At 53.1% G+C, this 24,232-nt stretch overlaps 8 protein-coding genes across 8 annotated transcripts; 4 read left to right on the plus strand and 4 right to left on the minus strand.

The window, feature by feature from the left end:
- Positions 1 to 325: 325 nt before the first annotated feature.
- On the minus strand, positions 326 to 1,440 carry MFIFM68171_04443 (Oxidoreductase NAD-binding domain-containing protein 1; the record flags this gene model as incomplete). Its single annotated transcript, XM_071059863.1, has 3 exons — positions 326 to 1,162; positions 1,215 to 1,307; positions 1,390 to 1,440. 3 exons carry the CDS (start codon positions 1,438 to 1,440, stop codon positions 326 to 328), a joined length of 981 nt encoding a protein of 326 aa, XP_070915964.1.
- An 874-nt stretch (positions 1,441 to 2,314) lies between these two features.
- Positions 2,315 to 2,911, plus strand: MFIFM68171_04444 (uncharacterized protein; the record flags this gene model as incomplete). Its single annotated transcript, XM_071059864.1, has 1 exon — positions 2,315 to 2,911. The coding sequence occupies one exon, from the start codon at positions 2,315 to 2,317 to the stop codon at positions 2,909 to 2,911; it is 597 nt and encodes a 198-aa protein (XP_070915965.1).
- Positions 2,912 to 2,971: 60 nt separating this feature from the next.
- MFIFM68171_04445 (Phosphoric ester) lies at positions 2,972 to 3,948 on the minus strand (the record flags this gene model as incomplete). Its single annotated transcript, XM_071059865.1, has 2 exons — positions 2,972 to 3,506; positions 3,563 to 3,948. 2 exons carry the CDS (start codon positions 3,946 to 3,948, stop codon positions 2,972 to 2,974), a joined length of 921 nt encoding a protein of 306 aa, XP_070915966.1.
- A 1,236-nt stretch (positions 3,949 to 5,184) lies between these two features.
- MFIFM68171_04446 (Aminoglycoside phosphotransferase domain-containing protein) lies at positions 5,185 to 6,426 on the plus strand (the record flags this gene model as incomplete). Its single annotated transcript, XM_071059866.1, has 1 exon — positions 5,185 to 6,426. One exon carries the CDS (start codon positions 5,185 to 5,187, stop codon positions 6,424 to 6,426), a length of 1,242 nt encoding a protein of 413 aa, XP_070915967.1.
- Positions 6,427 to 8,891: 2,465 nt separating this feature from the next.
- MFIFM68171_04447 (uncharacterized protein) lies at positions 8,892 to 9,287 on the plus strand (the record flags this gene model as incomplete). Its single annotated transcript, XM_071059867.1, has 1 exon — positions 8,892 to 9,287. One exon carries the CDS (start codon positions 8,892 to 8,894, stop codon positions 9,285 to 9,287), a length of 396 nt encoding a protein of 131 aa, XP_070915968.1.
- Positions 9,288 to 11,488: 2,201 nt separating this feature from the next.
- Positions 11,489 to 12,724, minus strand: WHI3_3 (cell cycle RNA binding protein whi3; the record flags this gene model as incomplete). The annotated part of the gene is made up of 1 exon (XM_071059868.1): positions 11,489 to 12,724. The coding sequence occupies one exon, from the start codon at positions 12,722 to 12,724 to the stop codon at positions 11,489 to 11,491; it is 1,236 nt and encodes a 411-aa protein (XP_070915969.1).
- Positions 12,725 to 13,309: 585 nt separating this feature from the next.
- Positions 13,310 to 13,999, minus strand: MFIFM68171_04449 (uncharacterized protein; the record flags this gene model as incomplete). The annotated part of the gene is made up of 1 exon (XM_071059869.1): positions 13,310 to 13,999. The coding sequence occupies one exon, from the start codon at positions 13,997 to 13,999 to the stop codon at positions 13,310 to 13,312; it is 690 nt and encodes a 229-aa protein (XP_070915970.1).
- Positions 14,000 to 20,698: 6,699 nt separating this feature from the next.
- Positions 20,699 to 24,031, plus strand: MFIFM68171_04450 (Ubiquitin-like protease family profile domain-containing protein; the record flags this gene model as incomplete). The annotated part of the gene is made up of 1 exon (XM_071059870.1): positions 20,699 to 24,031. One exon carries the CDS (start codon positions 20,699 to 20,701, stop codon positions 24,029 to 24,031), a length of 3,333 nt encoding a protein of 1,110 aa, XP_070915971.1.
- Between the last annotated feature and the right edge of the window lie 201 nt (positions 24,032 to 24,232).

Genomic DNA, 24,232 nt, shown 5'->3' on the forward strand with positions numbered 1-24,232 from the left:
TCTCTATCTGATGTGGAGGACAAGTACTGTAAGGGCGAGTGTTGTGCACGGTATATTATGTCTTCTTAGGCGCAAATCTGCTTCTATGGTTGATAACGCATATCAAGGGGCTGTTATGGGGGACATACAAGTGTGCGATAGCATCTGCATTAGGCATGGAGAATAGCTCAGTGTTGGTAACGGATGTATCATCAGGATGGTGTGGTGGTTATGCATACTCGCAAATCCTAGATCGCCGCTCCAGTGAGGCCGCTTTGCTTATCCTCTCAGGAGGGATCACGATTAAACCAGAGGACCTGATGCGCAACCCAACCTACCTACCTACTTACCACCACTTTTCAAACAACACCCTTCCCTTATCCATCCCAAACCCTTCAGCCGACACCAGCGCCTCTACAAACTCATCTGTCATGGCCGGCACTCCGCATATATACACTACCGCCGCCTCCTTGTCCTCCTTCCCTATCGCCTCTTCCACATCAGCCACCGTCATCCTCCTTCTCAGGAAAGGTACCTCAATCCCGCCATCGTCACCACACCTCACCACATCCCTTGCCTGCCCCTCCCCATCACCATGATGCCCGCTACCATCCCCGCCTGTAAGGAACAACCGCACCCCGCCGCGTAACCTCCCCCCTCCGCTGTGGAAAAGTCTCGCGATGCGGTCCAGGAACAGGACAGTACCGCCGCCGTTGTGGAAGGGGGATTTGACGCTGTAGAGCAGCCGTACTTCGAAGCCACGCGGACCTCGCTCTTCTAGGGCTTCTTGCTCCCCGATGTGGCTGAGCATGCTCACCAGCGGGTTGATGCCCATACCGCTCGCGACGAGGACGACCTTGCGCAACAGCTGGATGCCGGCGGCTGGGGTCGGAGTCGGGCCTGTGGTTGTCCCGGGACTGCGGAGAAAAGGGGGCGGGAAGACGAAGCTCCCGCCTATGCGGACTTGTACGGGTGTGTGTACCAAGGTGGAGGGGGGCTGGAAGAGGTAGGCTGCTGGGGGGTTGGACGGGGAGGATTGGATGGCGAGTTCTATGTATGGGAGCGAGGTCTGGGAAGGGGAAGGCATGGCACGGGACGGCGCGGAGGTGATGGTGAAGCCTCCAGGTTTGGGGATCCCTGCCGTGGGAGGAGGGTAGAGGTCTACCCATTGGCCGGGGAGGAACTGAGGGATTAGATCAAAGCCGGGATGTGGGTGCGAGATCGCTTGGGCTTACTTGTATGCTTTCGCCCGGGCTAATATCGAGGCGGAAGATGCGGATCGTGGGGGTTACTTGGGTAATGTGGGATATTGTCACAATGTGGAGGGACTAGGTAACAGCTAGGAGTGAGCTGGATATCTCGGCGGGTTGTAGACGTAAGATACTGGAGGCGAAAGAGGACCAGGCATACTGCATCACGAGGCTCATTTGCGGTTCGTTCTATGTGGCTTTCTTTGCTCATCTTGTTCGTCGGGTAGCTGCCGGGCGGAGGTTGTGTTTGTATGGGAGTAAAAGTTGAGGCTAGATTGGCTGGTGATTGTGTGCTAACCAGAACTTGAAAATATTATGACGGATGCCAATGCAAGGGATGTTTAACATGCCCGGCTTGTGGATGAGACAGTGAAGGGGATGTGATCCGGCAGTGGTCAATAAACCGGGTCCGAGAAAGTAATCCCGTGTGGGACCCGGTCCCGTCTCTGCGCCAGGTCGGCATTTTCTCAAACCGGATAATATATACCCGGTTCAAACTCCATCCTGGATTTGAGCTGGGAGCGCTGTGTTGGTTTACTCCGCAAGTCAGGTTGTACACAAGCAACGGCTAAACAACCGACAACTCTTAAGTCAATCACTGGGCGAAAAGTCGCGGTCCCGGTGCTCATATGTGAGCCTTGTGGGGCCGCTTTAAGCCCTAACCCTCTCTTATGTGTATTGGACACCATGGGAGAGCGCACGGTCTCTCCGACCCGGCCCGTTGGGTCCAGGAAACGGAGCCGGTGTCGTTGGCCGCCGCTTTTCTCGGACGCACCGTTACATGGAAGAAGACGGAGGTGGGCCCCGGTCTTCTCGGACGCTTCACCCCATCGCCGTGGGCCAGGGACGAAGAGGCGCCCGGCAACCGGGAGTGAGGTGCCCTGTTCGCTGATACCGTCTCCGCGTGGATGCATGAACGGGAGAGCATCTGCTCGTGCGCGCCCGCCCCTTTGAATGGGCGCGACGGCGCGTAGACTTTGGCTTCAACAACTATGACCCTGACTTCCGACGCTTCTCCTGTCATCACACATTGTTTGTTTTTCACCCTGCACGCACCGTTGACAGACACATCCCAAGAAAACGGAATGTTTGGCTTCGCTCGTCGCCTTCTCCGGCGCTTTCGACTGAAACAAGAAGCACCTTCCGCTGGCCAAGGCTTCGAAAGACCGCCGACCGTCTCCTGGCTCTTGGCCCACCGAGACGAATGCTCAGGAAAACGAGCTCAGACCAAAGGCGCCACACCAGCGGCATCCTTGTACCGCATGTATGAGTACCTGGTTCTCGGCCATATCACCGGACTGCGAACCGAGATCGAGTACTTCTTTAATCAGCCATCGTGGGCCGTCTCGGCGATTCCGGATCCCGTGGACCCCGACCCGGAGCGATACGCCATCCTTGCTGTCTTGCCATATTACCTCGTGACCGCCTTCAACCGCCTCATAGAGCGCGGCTTACCGCGGGGAAGTCCTGCTATCATTGCCGGAGCAGCAGCAGAGGAAGAACTGAGGGGCCGCGAGGTAGTGTTGGAGCAAGAACCAAGTTGGGCTGCCAAGGGACCGGCGCTGTCGAACGCTTTGACGATACGGGACAGATCCAACAAGGAGCCCGAAGAGGGGACGAGGAGCAAGCGGTTCTTGAATATGAATATCATCGTGGAGGAACCCCATATACTATTCGTCTGAGGAGAGATGTAGCAACGCTCGCTGGACAGCTGTATGATAGTGGCCTCAATCATTGTCGTCTCACCGTTGCGCTCGACTGGCTATTAAATGGACCCTGTCTTTGCTCGTAAAGTTCCAAATGACAACTTTGATCGGACGCCGCCGCTCGTTGTCGCGTAGACCACCCACAATCGCCGGGTTGACCAGCAAGCATTTTGCCTCGGCCTCCGTTCGGAAGAGCACTCGTAGGAACTCGTTCAGCGTCCGCAAGAGATTCCAGATCCCACCACCGGCAATGGCAGTGCGTTCGTAGGCATCTTGTAACGCGTCAAAAGGCAGCCACTCGGTACCCGCCCCTTCGTGAATATGCCCGAAGATGTGAAGCCTCGGTCGGACCTGCCAGAGCTCCCGCAGCAGGTACACACACCCCAGGCGTAGCAAGTCGAGATGTGCCCGAGGAGGACCGTGGGTCACCAGGATGTCAACGTCTCGAGGCACCGTTCCGGCCCAGATGTTATCGCTACGCGGATACTGGAAAGCCCAGTTGCCATGCCGGGCCGAGTAGGGGCTGCCGTAAACGCGCAACTGGCGGCCGTTGGGACAGGTGGCAGTTGTGCTGGCGTTTTCCAAGTAAATAATACCCCTCCAGTCGATCGCCTTGCGCTCCGAGACCGCGTTTCCGGCGCCGCGTCGTTCATCTTGACTCGGATCAGCAGCAGGTCGTGGTTGCCAGCGATGACGATTTTGACAGGATGTGACTGAGCCCGTAGCCAGTCTATAGTCTCCTGAAGTTCTCGAGAAGAACCAGACTGTGTCAAGTCGCCGGCGTGGATGAGCACGTCTCCGTTTGGTAGCGCAGGCTGGCTGTTGTGGGTGTCGGATACACATACGACCGAGACGGGGTCGGCCACAGGCTGGGCGGGAAGTGGTTGCCGCCATGTGTAGAGTGTGCGGGCGAGGAAGACACAGGGCTGAGCCAGGAACTGCTCCCAGATGCCGGGCCGCGGACGATGGAGCAGCGCTTCGAGGCCGGTGCGCTTCCTGGCGAAGAGTGGCATGATGGACCTGACTTCTGAGGCGAAGCAAAGATGATGATTTGTTCTACACTGGATGATTTAAAAAAAAAAAAAAAATGTTACAAACATGTAAGTGGCGAGCCAGACACGGCAGCCTGGGCTTGAGAATGAGACACGGTGTTGTTACCTGATGTCCACGTTGGATGCTGGTGAAAGTGTAACAGTTTGTAACATTCAATGGGTCAGAAAACAGTCGCACATCGTGTCAACCGGCAGTGGTACCCTAGCCCTGGAATCCTGAACTTATCAGTCCATCCCACCGTTTTGTTCGGCCGCAAGGAGCACGCGCCTGCCTACACAAGACAGCTGTTTGTAGCGACAGCTGTTTGTAGCAGCAGCTCGTTGGGGAAGGCGCCAACTTGGAGTCCGCCTTTTGGCCTCGGCAGGCCCTCAAAATCTGGCCAACTCATTTTCAGAGACGTATTGATTGCTACCTGTGCCACACGCCATTCGGTTCATCCGGTGAGTGTACTTAAGAAGTCACTCTTACTGGCCTCAGCTGGGTCCCAATTTCCGGGCTTGGTATCCCATTTTTCTGGCACCTGAACTTCCATGTTCGGCATACTTTGCACACAGGAGAAAGATTTAGAGGAATGTATCTGGTCGTAAGTGCAAAGTATGCCGAATTTGGGAGCCCTGGAGTCCAGGAAATAGGATGATGAGTTCCGGAAAATGGGATGCATCTGATGCCGGAAAGACCGGCCCCCCCGCGGACTTAAAACAACATTTTGTGATGATGCCATGTATTTTCAGGGTTAGGGTTAACTCACCATGACGGATGGCAGCTAAAACGGCAGCTCTCTGGTGCCGTTCTGTGAGATCCCAGATATCTCTTGCAGGAACGGGCTGAGTCCAACGGATAGGAATGCGCGCCGAGCTCCCACAAGCCCGTCAATGAGGGGCAGTGTGCCCCACCATTGCTTTGCGACGGTGACCAATCAATCTGCGTTTGTTGGTTGTTCATGCCGCGACGATGACCGACCAACTACAAGAGGCTTCTCCCACCTCTCATGCATCCGGGCCATCTAAGCGCTCGTCCGGTCCATGCAGGCGCCAACTAAACTCCGACGACACTCATGCAAGTCGTCGGCTGCTGGATCGCGAGGTCAACCCTTATCGAAAAACACTTTTATACCCTTGGCCCCTCACCTCAGCCCTCGCTTCAGCTCAACTATCGATACCCAGCCGAAGTACTACGCAGACACCACGCCGTTCATCATGTCGTCGCAGAGCAGCGAGGATTTGGATCCCGAAGCCTTCGGGCCACTTTTGGACATTCCAGAAAGCGCACTTGTCAATCTCGCGACGAAGATCAGGGCCGACATTTTAAACACCATCTCTTCATCTGGCTGTCTCGTCCGCCGTATTGGCGGTTCATACAACCTCGTACACATCATCCAACTAGATGATGATTTCAAACTCGTCATTCGCATTCCGGCAACAGGCTGGGGTGATGGATTAACTGCAACGGCCGCGCACGCAATGGAGTCCCAAGTTGCCACGCTGCGTCTCATCGCCTCCATGACCGCTATCCCCGTGCCGCAGGTGTATGCATTTGACACAACCACAAGTAACGCAATCGGCGCTCCGTACATCTGTATGAATTTCGTCCCTGGTCAGACGCTGGCAACGGCCTGGTTCGACACTACGCTCCCAACGCCTCTTGAGGACCGACGCCTGAGAACCCTGACTACCCTTTCGCAGTGTTTGGCCCAGCTTGCGCAGTTCAGCTTCCCAAAGATCGGCTCCATCCATAAGGGCGAGAACGGAGATTTGATAATCGGTCCGTGTTACGATTGGAAGGAGAAAGAAGATGGTACTTTTCACATTATTGCATCTGGTCCCTATAACACAGCGGCTGAGTACCTACACGACCACTATGCCGTGACCGACGAAAATAACAACCCGTGGAGGGCTGCGGCAACAACAGTTATGAAAGCGGTAGTCCGACACTTGCCTTTCCAAGAGTCATCTCAAGGATTCGTTCTCTCTATCCCGGATTTTGACTCGCAGAACATCATGGTGGACGATGAAGGCAACTTAATGGGCATTATTGATTGGGATCTTGTTCAGACACTACCTCGGTGCGTTGGGTACAGCCGTTACCCTGGGTGGATCACCCGCGACTGGGATCCGCTGATGTACGGTTGGCCTAAATCCGGTTCCGAAAACTCCCCCGAAGAGCTGGAACGCTACCGAATATGTTATAACCAGGCTATGGGAGAGGCTATGCAACAGAGCGGGGACTGGGAGTTCACTAGAAAATCTCACATCTGGGAAGCAATATGGATCGCCGCGCTGAATCATGTTAACAGATTGGAGATATGTTGCAAGCTAATCCAGGAGGCTACAGGCGACGACAGAGCTACCGCCCGAAGAATCATGCACGATATTGGCAGCGGTGAGGCGGATTGGCCGAAGCTGGAGGAACAATTGGAAGCCTTCATCACCAAAAGTTAGAGGCTCAATTCTCTGTTGTGGGGCTTGGTGTTAGGCCTCCCTAGCCTCTTCCTGTCAATACACATTACTTTTGCTGCCTCCATCCAAGATTTTGTCTGATAGCCAATCCATTTTTCCAAGGAGGAATATGTCTCCAGCGTGAGCACGGCTATTAGGTACTGTCCGCAAACCCCATTTATGTCACACGTGGACCAACCACAGTGCCACTGATAAGGAGCTGGTCCAGCATTAGCTTGCCAAGCCTCTGAGACCTCAGAACCCTTGTTACAATTTACCACTTCTTCCTCTCACGATGTAATTAGCGCCAGGAGATGCCCTGCTCCTGACTTGTGGCGTCAACTTATGGCCAACAGCTCTGGACCTGGACATTTTGTTACGGCCTGCACCCCAGCGCCCGTGTGAGTCTGAACAATAGCCGCTCATGTTATGGCTGCTCGAGCGCCCCATAATTGGCCATAGGGAGGTTTGCGGTCCTGCCTGGGCACAGTGAATGCACCGTGTCCACACTGTAACCGACGCATAGTAAGTAACCGCCTGCAGGGTAGTCACGTATTTCCAACTTCAAACGTTTGACTCAAGCTGCAGCTTGTAGTAGCTCGGATAATTTTCCTTCCACCGCTGTCGAAATAGGTGATTGTCCTTAAGCGCCAGGTCCGCCCTGGTAAGTAGTTGTCAGAAACACGGCACACTGGATTCGGTGGAATTGGTGGAATTGCAGCTGCATGATTGTATTGCGTGTGTTTTCTGTGTGAATCCTGTGAGTGAGTTGTTCTGTTCTCCGTGGCTCTCTTATAGTTATGTATGGTGTCAAATGGTAGAACTAGCCAGCTGAACTGACGGAGTCAGTCCAGCTCGAATGGCCACGCCTGTAAATCCAGACCCTCCTTTCCGACAATAGTTACGGGTCGCAGCTAGAGGCCAACACCAACAACTGAATATAACTTGACCAAAATGTCACATGGCACGAGATGGAAGAGGGGCCCACACCCAACCAAAGAGCCAAAACTCAGGTCGGCGGTTAGAATATCCAATGAGGTAACTGCCAAAGGGATGAACTCAGTGGAAAGTTGTTATCTCCAGGACCAGAGGCAGCCAACAAGCCACGGTTGAGGTAGGTCCGGCTTACGCGGCCCAGCGGCTACGGCCAATGCCTCAAAAGCTGTATGGATCGTGCTCTGCCTTTAGCGCTTGCATGTCTTATTGAAGGTGAACATCGTCGGTTGGCACCTAGTTGGCGTCCCAGCATCAGGTATAAAGCTGCAGTGAAAATCAGCACTCGGGCAATCTCAACATCACACTCACACACACACAATATCTTCAACAGAGAATCATACATAAGGTTCTGTCTTCAGCCAATTAACATATCCACTTACCAATATTAACGCGAACCTACCTTACCTAAACGCCCAATATGCTTGGATCTGGAAGTGGAACACACCATTGGTAGGATACGTTGCCCGAATTAGAAGACGTTGGTTGCTGACCTAACGGTGCAGCCCGGTCTGCAAAAAGAGCGCCAAGTCCAGATGTATCAAAAAAGGTCACTTAAAGACCTGCGATGACTGTGGCAATAACTATGCACCGGACTACAACTCGGAATGCCCCTACTGCGCGGAGGCTCGGGAAAAGGAGGAAGCGCGGAAGAAGAAAGGAGAATAGGGGGCAAATTCATGATTAGTGCTAGATGGCCAGGTTGTTGGAAAATACGGATGTAACAATGGGTAGGATGGAGGACTTTGTGTTATGAGAACCCACAGAGGCAGGTAGTTACGTGAGGTGACCCAAGCCAGCGCCCGCTCTACTACTCCGCTTGTGAGATGGGCGCTTTCAGGGTTAACTTTGATAATATCATCAATTAACGACTATTCTAACCTACCTGTTGCCTGTAGTATAGCATCGACGCGATGCCCTGTACTCTGGGCAGTCTGCGACGCGAAGAATCAGGCTATTGTAGTATCTTTCCGTGAACCAGAAGCTCACCTCGACCAGAGCATGGGAGAGTTGGCACAGGCGATACACGGCCCCCTAGTGCCCAAGGTATCGCAACATGGCCTGATAGATGGTGCCGATCCCCCCTTGGCCATTTATACCATGCCGTATCTGCCGGGAATCTCGTGCCTCGATGCTCTTGCCTGCCAGGTTGATATGGATGACGTGACCGAGGCCAGACATGTTTGTTTTGTTCGGCACCTTGCCAGGTTGGTTACCCTGGCTACCCAAGTGGGCGGCCGACGCACGCCCTGCTAGGTATTGTTGCTCATGCGTGTTAACTAGGTACTTGGCTCGATGCTGGTCCAAACCGCAATGCGTGGCAGCTGAAGCACGAGTGGAGAGTCTAAACAGAATTCAACGCAGATTCGCTCTTCTAAAGACGTCATTATCGATCCTCGGTACTCCGGCAGTATCGGAGCTGGAATGCAAACTCCCCGCACTCTTCGCACAGGAATACTCCCAAGTCCTGACGCATGGCGACCTATCCAGAACTAACATTTTTAGTTGAAGAGGACACCTTCGAGATCACAGGAATCATCGACTGGTCTCTTGCGGCGGTCCTGCCCTTTGGTATGGAGCTGGATTCCCTGTTCTTGACAACGGGTTACATGGACCGCGGTGGCTGGCATGACTATGCCTGCCGCTCGCGGCTGCATCAAGTTTTCTGGAACGAGTTCTGGTCCAACTCGGGAATTGGGGATGATGATGGCCGGTGGGGCAAAATCCGCGACATGGCTGAGCAGGCGGCCAGGATTGGTGCTATTCTACGCTACGCTTTCCAGCGCAACGCGGATGGCTCTCTCTCTGAGTCGCTAGTTTCCGACGGAGCTTTGACGTTGAGGTATCTGCAGGCATGGTTTGCCACTTAGCTCCCCGAATCAGTGATGTGGAGAAGGTAGGCGCTTCTTGAGCTCTACACTAAAGCCGGGCCGTAGAGGGGACCTTGATGAAGAGGGAAAGGAACCGGCCCCGGAGAAGAGATAGAGCAAAGGGCAAGTGAGGTTATCAAGGGAAAAATGTTCCTTTTTTTTTTTTGTGGGGGGGGGGGGGGTTTCTTGTACGTTATAGAGCAGGAAAGAGTTAAGTGACGGGGAGCTGAGGTGCAAAGGAACGGAACTTGAACCTGAATGAGCGCCGCAGCTCTCTTCAGCCTATCATATCACCAACACGCCACAAAGCTACATTCACCCAGGACGGCTGGGAAGAATCCCCCACGGTGCGGACCACTCGGTAGCTCCTCGGTACTCCAATCTGGCGCGGCTGAGGCGCGGCATTCCATCCAGAGATGGTGTTCTACTAATCGAAGCCGCGCCCTCGCGTCGCCGGTGATCTGCAGGAGTCGGGTTTTATCATTGGGAAGGAACAACCCGGTCGCTATCACCACCCTATCTCTCGTTGATCCTTAAGTTATCTATTTGCAATCTAAAGACTAGCCCGCTTATCAACCACTCCAGTTCTTGCAGGGATATCCATCACCAACACCTAGGAACAGAGCCACACTCCAGCCTTACTCACATAGCCCCTTCATACGATTACTCTTATCCCGTCTACAAATCTGTCCCCCCATACCGGTTTCAGCTCCAGCTCCGAGAAGCATAATTAGTATCTATATTCTAGTTAGACTTAGCAGCTAAAGATTCTTTAAAAAGGGATTCGTCACCTCGTCACGATCGGCTCTCTGTAGTAATATCACACTTTATAGAGATATCTTATCCTTAGCCTCCACTAATTTGTACCTGGGTCCTAAAATTTATAATGTAATATTAGCAGCTCAGTTTCTGCCTCGTGTCCTAATATGACTAGCCACCATAACCTCGAAGCTAGACGTTAGCGCTCCTGCTAGATACTAAGTCTACCTATAGGTCAAGAATTCTAGCTATACAGTTGGTACTCGGGCATTCAATCCACCAACTACACAGCTCTATTAAGCAGCGGTTCACCTGGCCTACCCTCGATTACAAGCGTTATGAAATTAACGTGCTTACTACTTACTGAGACACCGGTATTCTACCTAAGTCTGCAGATTTCGAACTTAGTTAAGCGTATACTCTAACACAGCAGATCGGGGAGAGTTGCGGATAAAATTAAAAAGACTTGCAAGACTTATACCAACAGGTTTGATCTACCCCTTACTACCAGTGTCGAGGGTAACAGGTTATATTGTATCGCAGTATATTATATATATCTAAACTTTAGTACAGCATTTTTACTATTGTTTAGGATACGTAAAGCCAGAGGAAACGAAAGGAGTAGGAGGAAAGGTAGAATCGTAGTAAGGGGACCGAAGGTATGAAAGTATTTATCGACTTCTCGTCAACAGTTGACCTCGCGATCCAGCCGCTGGTATGCGGGGGCACCAGGAATTAGACAAAAATTGGGGTCCGTGCGCTGAACTTGGTTAGCTGATGCCGCAGCCAGGCGAAGTGCGGCTGACTAGTCAGAAAATGGAAGCCCCGATGTCAACATATGGGTGACAGGAAAAAGTCATGTTTTGCCGTCCTGGGTGCCAATTCTGGCTAGCCCCGACCCGCTCTTTTCGGCACCGTCAACCACCCCCAGAAGTACCCGGAGCTCGGCCCACAAAGTACCTGCCAAAGTCACTTCACAGCTCAGGAACTCCACGGTTGCACACCATGGTCTTGGAGCTTATCTCAGTGCCTCAGACCCGATGGCGGGCATGTATGTACCTTTGGCCCTACAGGGAAACGGGCCATTGTGCATCAAATCCACCATGACGCGGTTCAATCAATAGAATACGGTGACTTTTGAAGCCGAAGCCTTTGGTGATATTGTTTCCCTTAGTGAAGCCGCCTTACAGCTGAGCCACCATAAGGCACACTCTGAATACTACAGAAAGGTCTGTTAAAGGAGGTTCTGGCTGCAAGCCAGGACCGCAAGAACACAAGCAATACAATCATGCAGTTGCAACCCCATCAATTCCACCGAATCCAGTATGCCGTGTTTCTGACAAGAAGACTTCCTTTACAGAAGACAGTGTGCTACAAATCTAATGTAGCCACAAATTAGTGAATTGGTGAAATAAAGCCATGGCCGTAGGCCTACAAAATAACTACAATATTTCTTTCATTAGAGAGGAGACGCTGTGAATCATGGGAGCTGGTGCCAGCCCTGGAGGAGCTGCCAGCCTTAGAGGAGCGCCCAGGCCTGGGGGAGCGCTCAGGCCTGGAGGCGGGCCACTTGCTGTTGTGAAGGCGCTGCCGGAAGCTGACATCATTTCGTTCATGCCGCCCATCGTCCCCGAACTGTTCTGGCCGAGTGTTTGGCCCGATCGGACGCCGAGAGGATTCTTGGAGAAGCTCAGCCGAATGCCTCCCTTAACGCTATTGTGAAGAGGCTGGCCGTAGAGCTCATTGAGCGCCTTGGTGGCAAATGAGACGTCCTCGAACTCAACAAAGCACATCGGGCCGTTCTGCTTGGTTCCGAAGCAGAGTCTCTTGTACCCCTGCTGTTTGGAGAACATGCCCTTGAGCTCCTCTTCTGAGGTGTCAATAGGCAGGTTACCCACGTACAGCGTGTTGCAGGGGGGGTTCAGGTCGGCAGGGTTGGCAGGTGGGAAGTTATGTGCTCGATAGGACAACTGCGGATTGAATCCCAGGCCAGCCCCCGATATCCGATTGCGATCGGTAAGATGATTCCCGATGGACGATTGAGGCGAAAAGATGCTCTGATAGTGCGGGCTTGGTTCGGGGCTGGTCAATTCAGAGCCGTAGACACCATTCATTGTCGGCGCCATCTTGTCGAGTGACTTGAATGTCCCATTGAACTTCGAGGTTTGTCTTGAAGACGTCGCTGACGACGCGGCGGATGACACTGTTGACGCACTAGCCGCAGAGCCGGTCGTGTCGATCGGGTATCTCTTGCCCAAGCTTGTGGGGCTGGAGCCCAGGATGTCGACCATCATCTTCCCCGCGTTCGCGGAGACGGATTTGCCGTCGAGGAGAGTCTTTGCCTCCTGCGCGCCGGCCAGGGTCTTGAACTTGACAATGGCCGACCGAGAGTTGGGGTCCTCAGGCTGCTCAGGAGCGAGGACCTCTACGTCAACCAGATCCTTGGAGAAGACCAGCATCAGGCGAATCGACTCCTCCGACGTGTTCAGCGGCAGGTTTCGAATCAATGCAGACGACGGCGCGGCGGTTCCTGAAGTCGCGGAGAACGGCGTGCTAACGGGCTTCGCGGCTTCGCGGTCGAAGACATGGCCCGGGGGAATGGCCAGTGTATATGAGGTCTGGTGCGTCATTGAGGGCCGGAGAGGCTGCGGCTGCGATAAGAAGGCCGAAGTCGCCATTGTATCCTTTGTCGCGGTGGAGATGGTGGGAATGGGACCGGAGCGACTCGAGGTCAGCGACGTGAATGGCGAGACGGAAGATGCGTCTGGAGGATTTGCTAAAGCTGCGCTAGGCGGTGCGGTATCCGCCGTCGCTGCAGGTCCCGGGTCATTGATTATGTTGAAATGTCGGGCCGTGTGCGTAGAACGCGACAGTGGAAATTTCTGATCATCCGAGATACTAGCGGCGGCATCAGATGAATGGAGTTGGTGGAAGCGAGGAGAGATCACTGCAACTTCATCAAGCCCCGGGGCAGCACTCCTATATGCCTCTTCGAGTCGTCTCAAAGACCCCAAGCCGCTTTCGTCCGGGACCGTCATAGTGTAGAAATCTATGAGACTTGCCAATGTATTTATTGGCTCAGGTATCGCGACGGTTGATCCGGGAAACCGATGTTGAATCTGTTCAAGGATAGCAGCATAGGGGCTTATGTAGATTTCTCCAATGGGATTCGAGCCAATAACATGGCCGTAAATGGCGTTGGTCGCGGCATCGACAACAATCGAGCCAGAGTCGCCCCTTGTCAAGCCTGTGGAGTCTAAGGGTCAGCTAAGACATGGTCCAAGAGAGGGACTGGTAGCGAACTCACTGTTCGGCTCACACAGAGCCACAGTCCACACTGCCGATGGTGTTCTCCCATTGATACCGCCTAAAATCGAAGTCCCGGGTAGGAGGATCCCTCTCTGAGGTGTCGCTTTACCTGTGATTATAAAAACGAGTGCCGCCCGAGTCGGTTGGGATTCGGCCACTTTAGATAGAAACACGGGCCTCGATGAGACGTTGGGGAAAACGAAGGCATTGGGTCGCCAATCTTGTTGGTCCACCAATTTGATGAGAGCCCAGTCTAAGTCCAATTCACCAGATTCGTTGAGCTCATCAGGCGTGGGGAACAACGCGAGCATTTCTTTGAGCTCCCTCGTTTGCCCACTGATCTGTATTTGATTGCCATGGAAGTCCTTCGTAGCTGTTGAGCGGCTGTCCACGGGATCTAGCTCCCCCCCGTCGTCTTCTGTAAGGCTCTCATACTCGACATCGTCGATGAAGTAGTCGTCGTCATCATCGGCAATGTCATCATGAGGATCGGTATCAGAGCCATCGAGAGGCTCCTCATTGCAGACAGGAAGCTTTGCAGCCTCGTCCGCGGAAGTGCCAGCGCTAGAACGGTCGACCGACTGGTAATCAGATATCTCTCCACTACGGAGTTTCATCGGCTTGAATGACCTAAATGCGTGCATTGATGTGATGGCAAAAAAATCCGAATCTATCTTTATCACGCAACCCAGGGTGGAGAAGGCAGATTCACTATCGAGAAGCTCGATGGCGGATCCGCACAAGGTCAATTCAGGCACCCTTTGCGGATGTGTCTCTGAACAGTGTGGTGGTGTATTCAGTTGAGAATGTATCCGCACGGATTCTTGGCCCCAGAAGAGAGTTCTAGGCCTACGTTGACGCCAGAAGTACAGGTTGAAGAGTGTTTTGTGGTTCTCCTCGATCATCGACGCTTGGCTCCCACTCCATGGATATTTCCGGGACGGCCGACGAAGGCAGTATTGGTACTTGAGTTCCTTGCTCGCCAAGAGCCCACTTAGAGCCTTGAATTCGCTCTGGCGGCAGAAAACAAGTATCGACGGATGCGACTCCTCAGACGAGGTTCCACACAACTTGAGAGTGTAGTCAATGTATTGGACATTCTCCCTTAGCCGAGGATGTTCCTCGGTGTTGTGTCGGAATATGTTGACCACTTCTCGATATCTGTCGTGGAACGCCGCATCGATGACTGCACTGCTGTGAGGGTAAACGAATGTCGTTGGGGAGCAGCCAGGAATTTTGGCTGGCTCCCGGAAAGGGTCGTCTAGAAGTTTCGCGAATCTTTCGTGAGACGCTGTGCAGATGCCGTTTTCGTGTTGTCCCCCACCGAACGACAAACGGGCAGAGCCTAAGTCGGAGCTAGTGCTAAGGCCTGTGCTGGAACCAGTCCCAGAGTCGCTCTTCGTAACTTCGAGGAAAGATGATGGGGCTGTGGTCGATGTCGGAGTGCTAATACCCGAATGCTCAGTAGAATCGAGACGCCCGCTTGATATTTCTCCGTTTTCCCTGTTTCCAACGTCTGACTTGGCATGCGTGCTGCCTGAAACACTATTGTAACCCCCACGGTCCGCAAAGACGGGACTTCGGAACTCGGAGACCACATACGCAGGCGATTCTTCACAACTAGAGGTCTTTTTGGTCGGCGGGTGTATGTCAGAGGCAGGGTTCTTGCGAGTCGAAGAAAACACCAAGGCGCGCCTCGAAATGGCCAATCGCCGGATCTGGCTCTGAAGGGATTCAAGAGAAGACGGTAGATCGGATGTTTTCTCGAAAGGCTTCTCCTCGTATACCTGAGACGACCTGTTTGTGGTGAGGATCAACATAGTACTTGAAGAGGGCTCGATCTTGTTAAATAACGCACCTCTCTGTTGGCGCCGGGCCTCGAAGATGATCCACCATCATAGTCTCAGTCCGAGTCATTGTTGATTGCATGCGATGGCAGGGAAGGACTCGGCGATCAGTCTGTTAGATTTTTGAGGATGCGTTGGTCAGCGTTTACTCCGCAGGCAAAGAAGTTGTAGGCTGGTTTGCATCTGGTGGTGGTGGCAGTGCAGTGGTTGCCTCCCAGCCAATCCTCTCCAGCTTTGTCGGGACAAGCTGGTCAAACAGACACCGCTCCGTAGTCCATGTCACCTCGCCGCGCGGGATTGGAATCGTACCTAATATTTCTATTTCCATTCTGTATGCGTTTCTACGGCAAGTTAAGCAATGCTCCAACCAATTGAGACAGAACGCCAGGACATAGTAAGGGCGATTTTTGGCGAGAGTCTAGCCGACCATGCCAATAGTTCCAGATTCAAAGCCTACTTCAACCACTATTGTTCCGTTGTCTGCCCAACCTCCCCGGGGGATGCTGTGATTGAGCTCGACACTCTGGCGCTCAGGAGCCACGCCGACGTTCTCAGTTGTATCGATATCATCGTCCATGACCCAAAAATAACATTTAGCGGATTTGTCGCCAGGGCAGTTGATTCCAAGCATGCAGAAGCCAATCTGAGAGAGAAAGAACATATAGCCAGAGTGGCGGCCGAGGTTGCTTTTGCCATCAACTGTACGCCCAGAAATTATTGCTCGGATAATTCATAAATGGCGGTTTTCACCCTGTCAAGTGGGAAGGGGAAGTCTCTTTCCTCCATTTCATCGAGAATGCTTTCAAGTTGGCGTCACAACAAATCCAAACGCCTGAACAGCACGAGAAGCGCAGAGAAACGATGAAGCGCAAGACATCCATCAAGGCTTGGAAGCTCGCCAAGAGATACGGTATCAAGATCAGAGGCACAGATAACCTGCTGGAACATCTTGTGTTGGACCTCAAAACAATGACGCTGAAAGTCTTCCATCAAGTATCGTTTCTTAGGGCACATCTAGCGAAGAGCAAGCAAGAGCCATTGGATCTCAACTTTGAGGAGAGTTTAAGAAGGCAAGCCATTTCCTAAGACCGTTGGCCGTCCTTGACTGACTGCTTTGGTAGAGGGACACTGCCGCCGAGGCTTCTCCTTGAGACTCTACTGACATTTCATGATGTCTTGTTTCCGGTGGTCAGCGTACGCGACAAAAAGTCGCGTGCAGCCCTGGAGACTATGATCCAAAGGCATGGTTTTGATGCGGAAGGAAGATGGATTGAATTCGTTCGGGCTACTCCCGCAGATATGACGTTCGACTACTGGGGCGACCGTCTATCAACGCTCCACGATGTTGTGAAACGACCGCCACCAGCGAACGCAATGGTCGCCTGGTTTGAGAGGCATACATCGGAGAGGAATGCACTGACTGTGGCCGTTGTGGGCCTCTTTTTGTCCGTACTCTTTGGATTTCTCTCCTTCATTGTTGGGTCACTTCAGCTTATTTTAGCCTGGGTGGCGTATAAGTACCCGCCGGCTCCAACTTCATGAATTATGACAACAGAACATCCAAAGCAGGATGTATCCACAGACTAACCGACTTTTAAACGATGCGGGAAGCCCCAGGGGCAGCATACGTGGAGATGCCACGGTACTTGTCGTGTAAGTTTGGCCTTGAATCTGATTCTGCGGAGTGTGCCGAGCTTCGGCTTGTGGAGCACTGGCATGATACTGACAGGGCCAAAGCGAAAGGGTGCCAGTGGTTCGGTGTGTGTATTGTGGTCTGGATTATGACGCTGCAGATCAAGTTGTGGTCTGGAGTAGGATAATATGCCTGACAGCTTGAACTCAACTTTGGGCTATACCTCGGGCAAAGTAAGGATATGCTGGCTGGCGGCCTATCAGATCTTGGACTTAGGCGTCGCAGTCCTACTCAACCCAATGATCGATTACACCGTCCTAGCTCTTAGCTGGTTCTGTGAGATTCATAAACACCAACTTCCCAGCCTGGCGGCTGTAGATGACCCCGGCGAAATCCTTTACCAAGTTCCTAACCCCGTGCGTTGTAAGGCTCGTGCCCATAATAAGAAGGACGTTTGGGCAGAGTGACCGGTCATATCGTATTATGGTTAAGGTTAAGTTAGCTCGTGAGTCCTGTTTGTTGTAAAGCTGTACGTTAGGTTGGAGTATCCTAACTGCATTTGTGAATTTCCCTGCTGCCGTTCTAGTATTTAATATCTTCGTATAGTTAGGATAAGAAGTTTCCTGGGTCTCTATTTCTCGGTTATCCTTATCCCAGCAAGTACTAACATAGTTGGTGCATCGCAAATGGTAGAGAGATCCATACAGAAAAATGCATTTGGTACCTGATATTGTTTTAGGGCCGCGGCTCGTGGCTAGCTTGGTGGTTAAGAGCATATCCTAGTTGGTGCTTCCCTTGGAGACGAGATTGACTTCTGGGGCCTTTTCGTATATTGGTAGAGACTAATCTTCTCTTCGAGGTAGTTGATGTTCTAGGTGTAATCTCGAACCAGCATCCTAGTATCGCATAACTTAACTATAAAACGGTGTGTTTTTGTTGGAGTAGCGTGCTTAAAGGCTTGACGTATACTGGTGATATTCTTGTAATATAATTAAAGGCCTCCTTCCCGGATCAAAGAGAGCTAACAAATAGAAGAGACAACGTAGGGCGTTAGGATATGCCTTTTGTAAATGATAGCCGGGAGAATAAATACTATTTGAAATCGAGATTCCTAAAGTTTGGTAAGATACATATATAGGGAATAGGAAATAGTTAATACTTATAGGAATGCTTGCATTTATACTGATACCAGCTCCGTGGTAGTTACGACCCTGGAGGTAGTATTAAATATCCTCGCGATGCTTTGTAAGTAGATATTGTCGTTCGGTTGTACATGGGTGATAGCTATTTTGTACCAAAGCAAAATAGTAATTGGCCGGTTGAGGGCTGGGATGGTGAAGAAGATTTGTAAGTTGGCAAGGCAAAGGCAAAGATTAAAGGACAAGGAGGGGAACGAAGGAGAACAGGAACAAGAGGGTATTATATACTCTGGAAAACGCCAGGCATCCAGACCTTGACCACATCGGCTGAGCTCGGATGGACAAACCACACTCTCGTGGTCGAGCAAAAGCTGGAACGACATAACCAAGAGTTTTCCGGACTGGAAAAACAGGTGACGACTACCTACCGATCTCCCGCCCTGGCACCCTCAAAGCAATTGGTCTTGGCGGACAGGTGAATCCTATGCTCCGGCCCTAGACCCGCGTCCCTTTCCAGCAAGGTGGCCTCCTGGGTGGCGGCTTGGCCATTCCGGCACAAATATGCCGCCTTTGCTTTGATCACAGGACAGAAACAACGTAACGTTGACTACTTGAGCAGCCCAATTGACACCCGACCCTCTGTCCCTGAAGAGCGCGACCCTAAGTTCACAAAGCCTCTCCCTCCAGGGCGGACACAGCCACGTGGCCCGCTCTTCCGACGCTGAATCTGTTTGGATTTCCTTGGACCTTTCGGCACCTTCCGGTGATTTCTCCGAGAAGCCTTTCTAACCCAGGATGACCGTCGTTGCTGACGGGACCGGTGACACGCGGCAGGTGAGAGGGTGGTTGAAGCATCGCCGTCCACTGGCTGCCCGGAAGCAGCTCCTTCCACAGTCCCGTTCTGTACCTCATTCTGTTGCGTGGGCGATTCTTCTACTTCTCCCTTTAGTCATAGTCAGAGAGGCTGGCTGCCACGAACCTGCAAGGTATTTCGGAAGGGGCTTAATAAATTCCTTATACCATATCCGGAAGCCAGTCTCGTCGTTCCTAAATATGGTCGACATCATACGGATCTCTTCGAAAGATGGGAGAAATGGGGGTTCATCATTTTCTGAATCATCACCTGAAGACCATAGGAGATGCCTCGGGTTGGTATAGCCGGTTCAGTTACGTTGCTTGCCATCATCAGGGTTATGAGACCTGAGCTGCGAGAGTTGGGAGGGAACTTGTAAACGAGATCTGCTGGGGACCTTTCAATGGAGATACCCACTTATTCATGTTCGTCAAGCCGCTAGCCTCAGGCCCCGCCTGTCAATAGCCCAAATGCACCATCACACACCGTCGCTCAAGGTCGACTACCTGCCAAGACTCCCTCCTCTCGGTAACTTCTCGCTGCCACAACCCGGTACGGCCGAGATGCTGGCAGATCCGTCCTAGATGTACTGGTTGAGGCCCTGCCCTCGTATCGCCAGCCATGCAAGGGTTAGGTTTTTGTCGTCGGGGAAGGAACTAACTAGCCACTGCTGCCTCCTACTTGGTGGATCTTTATCTATTTCTATCCAAAGACTAGCCTCGTATCACGCACTCCACTTCTTGTAGGGACATATATCTCTAACGTTGGGGAATAGAGCCACACTCTGGAGCCTTGCTCACGTAGTCCATTCGTGTAGATTGCTCCTTATGCGCAAATCCAACCATTTCATTCAATGAATAGGTATCTGAGTGTCGGCCAACTCATCCTAAATTCTCGAACTGCGAAGGAGGGCACCACGGCGGGTGCGGCGGCTCCGGCTCCGAGAAGCATGGAGTATCTATATTTTGGTTAGAATTGGCAGCTGGAGAACCTTGGAGGGGGGTCTTCACCTCGTCATGATCCGCTCGTTTATCGCAATGTCCCGCTTCATGGATGCCTTTATCCTTTGTTGGCACTCCGCCGGTTTCTGGGTCCCAAAGCAATGTAACTCAAGTTTCCGCCCCTTGTCCTAGTGTGACTGGCCGGCATGGCCTCGAGGCCAGGCATCAGCGCTCCTGCTGGATACCAACTCTGCCCGTAGGTCAAGAAGTCTGGCTACGCGATTGGCACGCGCCATACTCAGGTATTCAATCCACTAACTACGGAGCCGGTACGCGGGGCACCAGGAGTGAGGGACAAAATTTGGGTCCGTGCGCTGAACTTGGTTAGCTGATGCCGCAGCCAGGCGAAGTGCGGCTGACCAGTCAGAAAATGGAAGCCCGACGTCAACAAATGGATTACAGGCTCTGCTTTGCCATTGATCCGGACAGCGCACAGTCGGGACCGTGCTTTCAAACTGGACCAGCCAAGGCAGGCCCTGGATCCATGCTCCGGGCAGCTGTAGACGACCCCACGACGGGACTGACCGGCCCACCGCACAGCAGAGACCCACCCGATCCCTCCTTCCGCAATCCGCACCGGACAAAGTCGACACAGTCGCGACCTGACTACGCGGCTGCCGCAGAAAGTGTAAAGGCTCCCGTTTGTGCGCCGACCTCTCAGAATGCGAAAACCTCGAAAAAGTGTGTCTCACGAGCCGCCGATCCGCGCCGCCGAGGTCTAACGGGCGCCACAGCAGGAGCTATCTTGAATTTCACAAAACTGCACACTCATTTCCAGATTATGGGTACACAACCCGACCCGCCGCCGACCTGTCGACCACACGCTGACTGTAGGATACCGGGGAAAGATCTGTGAAGGGGGCAGTCAGGATGCCGCGTCTCTTCAACTCGATCATGGTGTGTCAAATTTTGCCGGCCATCCGCATGGTGAGCCCTGGGACTGACCAAGTGCAGAAGAGCATCGGGTTCAAGCCCATAGACACTCTGGATGCTGACCCTGGACGCCCGCCCGAGCCTCCGCGACGCAGTCCCCCTCCTGCGCATGCGCCTGCCCCAAAACGGCAAAAGCAAGTCTCTACCGAAGGTCGCCCTCGTGGGCCAGCCGAGGACATTGTGGATAGTGATGCGGATGTAACGTCGAGGACAGAGAACCATGGGAGTCAGGCAAGCTTTGCGCACTCTGTTTCGCCCGGGATATCCGAATACCAGGCTGTGGAGGCGTCCAGTGGACGGGGACGATCGAACAGGCGTCGTCGCCAATCGCCTGGTCATCCTCTTCACAGTGTGCCCGGGCTGCCGAAGCGCGGCCGTGCGCGCGGCGAGCCCATCGAGGACTTTGACGAGTTAGCGCCACAGCCGAGGCCGCCTCTGCACCGACAACGAGTCGCCCGCTTGACTATGCCCTCAGTCGCAGACGTGGAGGCCGCCAGGTCACCCAGAATCAATTTTGGCGATGCTGCAGATAACGAAATCCTCGGGAAACGCAGCCGGCGAGAGCGGAATCTCACATATTCGGCTAGAAGTAAAAAGCGGGCTAGTCATGAGATCACGGATGGCGACGAACTGGCCGATGACGCAGACGGCAGAGACGCTTCGAAAACCAATGCGAGACCCATGACCGTGGATTCGACCAGGCATCATCCTCCCAGCCCTAGTCTGTCTAGGAAAGGGAATATGAACCGGACGAACTGGGCCAAAAAGGCTGACACCTTTCCGGACACGGGCGTTCTCGTGGTCTCAGCTGTGTGCCAACCAAATTTCCGCTACTTACCGGCCCGCGGGCAAAAGCCCTGTCATCTGCGACGGCTAACACTTGATCCCGAGCTCCGTGCCTTCACAGATGACGGCCACGAGGCTGAGCCGTATCAATGGCTCAGGATTACCAAGAGAGTCAAGTCGCTGTCTTATCACCCCGAAAGCAACTTCATCAAGATCCATCAGACCATGGATCAATCCTCGTCGATCGGACCCATAGGGGGGATGATGGTACTCAAGTTCCGCAACCATTCTGATGCTTCGTGGGTCACAGACTGGGTCCGTGAAAACCTAAAGATACCTTGCATCCAGGAAAGGGAGAGGTATGGCTCACCGACTGGCCTGGGTGCTTCTCGAACGCTGCTGACGACGTTTAGCCATAAACTACTTCAAATCTACGACAAGATGAGCCAGGATATAAGCCAAGCACCCACTCGGCTGGAAGCAAGGCGGCTGCCACACGAGACGCCGGTTCACCCACCACGACTAACGCTGGACACGACGGGAGTTGAGCGGAAGGACCGCCCACCGTCTAGCGCTCGAACCCCCATCCGAAACCAGATGCAGGTTTCCGCGCCGACCCCTTCGTTTTCCCGTGTTGAATCTACCAATGGTCTTGTCATATCTGGGTCGCGCTCCTTGAGGAGTAGACAAGTCGGCGGCCAAGTCCTCGGAATCGAGGCGCCCCGCTCCCCGCTCATTCGTCGGTGGACCGAGGAGAACCCGGACTGGGCAAAGAACTGGAAGATGCCCCTGATGTTCCACCGTACAACCGTGGACAAGGAGGATATTCCCAGACTCGACGAAGGGGAATGTCTGAACGATAACCTCATCGGATTCGGCCTCCGGTACCTCTTTGATGAGTTTGCCTCTAGGCACCCAGACCTGAACAAACGCGTTTACCTGCACAACTCCTTCTTCTACGAAAAGCTCAAGTCTAGCCGGGGTACAATCAACTACGATGGCGTCAAGAGCTGGACCGCCAAGGTGGATCTGTTGTCCTATGACTACATCATCGTCCCTGTCAATGAGCATTTCCATTGGTGGGTAGCCATCATATGCAACCCGGGCAGGCTGGACCCAGATTCCCGAAAACTTCCGAGCAACGCTGAGAGCGTCTCCAGAAAAGAGGGAACGACTAAAGGCCCCGAAACACGCAAAAACACCCAGGACGGAGCATCGTCCGATGTGGAGATGACTGATGTGACCGAGAATCTGCCTATGCAACCATCGAGAGCGGATACGACGGGCGAAGAGCGGGGACCCGATCCTGTCAAATCTGACATTGTGGATCTGTCATCAGACGACCGGAATGGCGGCATAGATCTTACCCACACCGGAGCAAAGTACGGTAGAAAATCCGGGCCTTCTTCGAGAAGGTACAATCCCGAGGACCCGAGGATCATCACTCTCGATTCCCTTGGCTCTAGCCACTCTCATACGGTCACCCATCTCAAGAAGTATCTTCTTGAAGAGTTCAAGCACAAGCGAAACAAGATCATTACCGAAGTACCGCAGCAGCTAGGAATGAAGGCGGTCGGTATTCCAGAGCAAAACAACTTTTGCGACTGCGGCGTCTATCTCCTGGGCTACATCCAGGAATTCGTCAAAAACCCGGATTTGTTCATCCATACCCTACTTCGAAAAGAATCGCCAAACTGGGAGTTTGACCCCCGCCACTTGCGAGAACTGTGGAGGGAAACGATACAATGCGAACACAAGAAATATCAGGACAAGCAAGAAGCAATGCAGAAAAAGCGTGAAGCATCCGCTGCGAAAGGAACGCCTAATGCGGACACGGAGCCGAACAGCCACCAGTCTCGAGCGACCAGCGAGGTTGGAGACAAGTCTAAAGGGAAGTGTGACGGCAGAACTGGGTGCTCTGAACAACCGGCCTCCGCCAAAGGCGCAAGCTCCCCAACGGTGATCCATGAAGTGGCCGATTCTGACGCCGACGAGGATCCTCACAGCCGGCAGCAAAAAGCCAACGAGGAAACACGATCTCCAGTGCCGGCCCGCAGCGGATCTTCCCATCAACGGACCTCTCAGCAAGATAATCCCGATGAGGTGGTTCTTCTCTCCACAACTCAGGATGCCATCTTGCCGTCCATCGAACCGCCGGATATGGAGGAGTTATCCGGGCGACAGGACGAGCCAATGTTCATCAGCAAGCTCGCCACTTCACCACTGCGCCCGCAAGATCCTAACCATATCGCCGAGGTCCACCCATCGTCGTTCTATAGCTCTAATTCCGTCAAAGCAGAGAAGGTATCAGGGAGGCCGTCTCAGATGTCCTCCCCGGGCGTGGGACAGCGAGCCACGGTGGATAAGACCCAGCCTGCTCGCATCCACGCCGAGAGTCGGTTCGTCCTAGGCGGGAGTGACATCCCTGTCGTGCAGAAGGCTGAGCTAGTGAGGCAATCTGATACGATTGATCTTACGGACTGATTTTGAGGGTGATCAATTCGGGAACTGTCGTCTCCTGTTCCTAATATGGCGTTGGCTCGGTGGCATTCTCTTTTTCCATTTTGAGTTTTGTGTGTTTTTATACCTCAGACTACCCTCTTCTTTCTCTAGGGAGCTCGCATTGCGCCTTGTGCGATCCTGGCGTAGTGGACACTGCTCTAGTTGGTCCAGCGGCGTAACATA

This window comes from Madurella fahalii (genome assembly GCF_045866475.1).
Source record: "Madurella fahalii IFM 68171 DNA, scaffold_2, whole genome shotgun sequence".
NCBI classification, from domain to species: Eukaryota; Fungi; Ascomycota; class Sordariomycetes; order Sordariales; genus Madurella; species Madurella fahalii.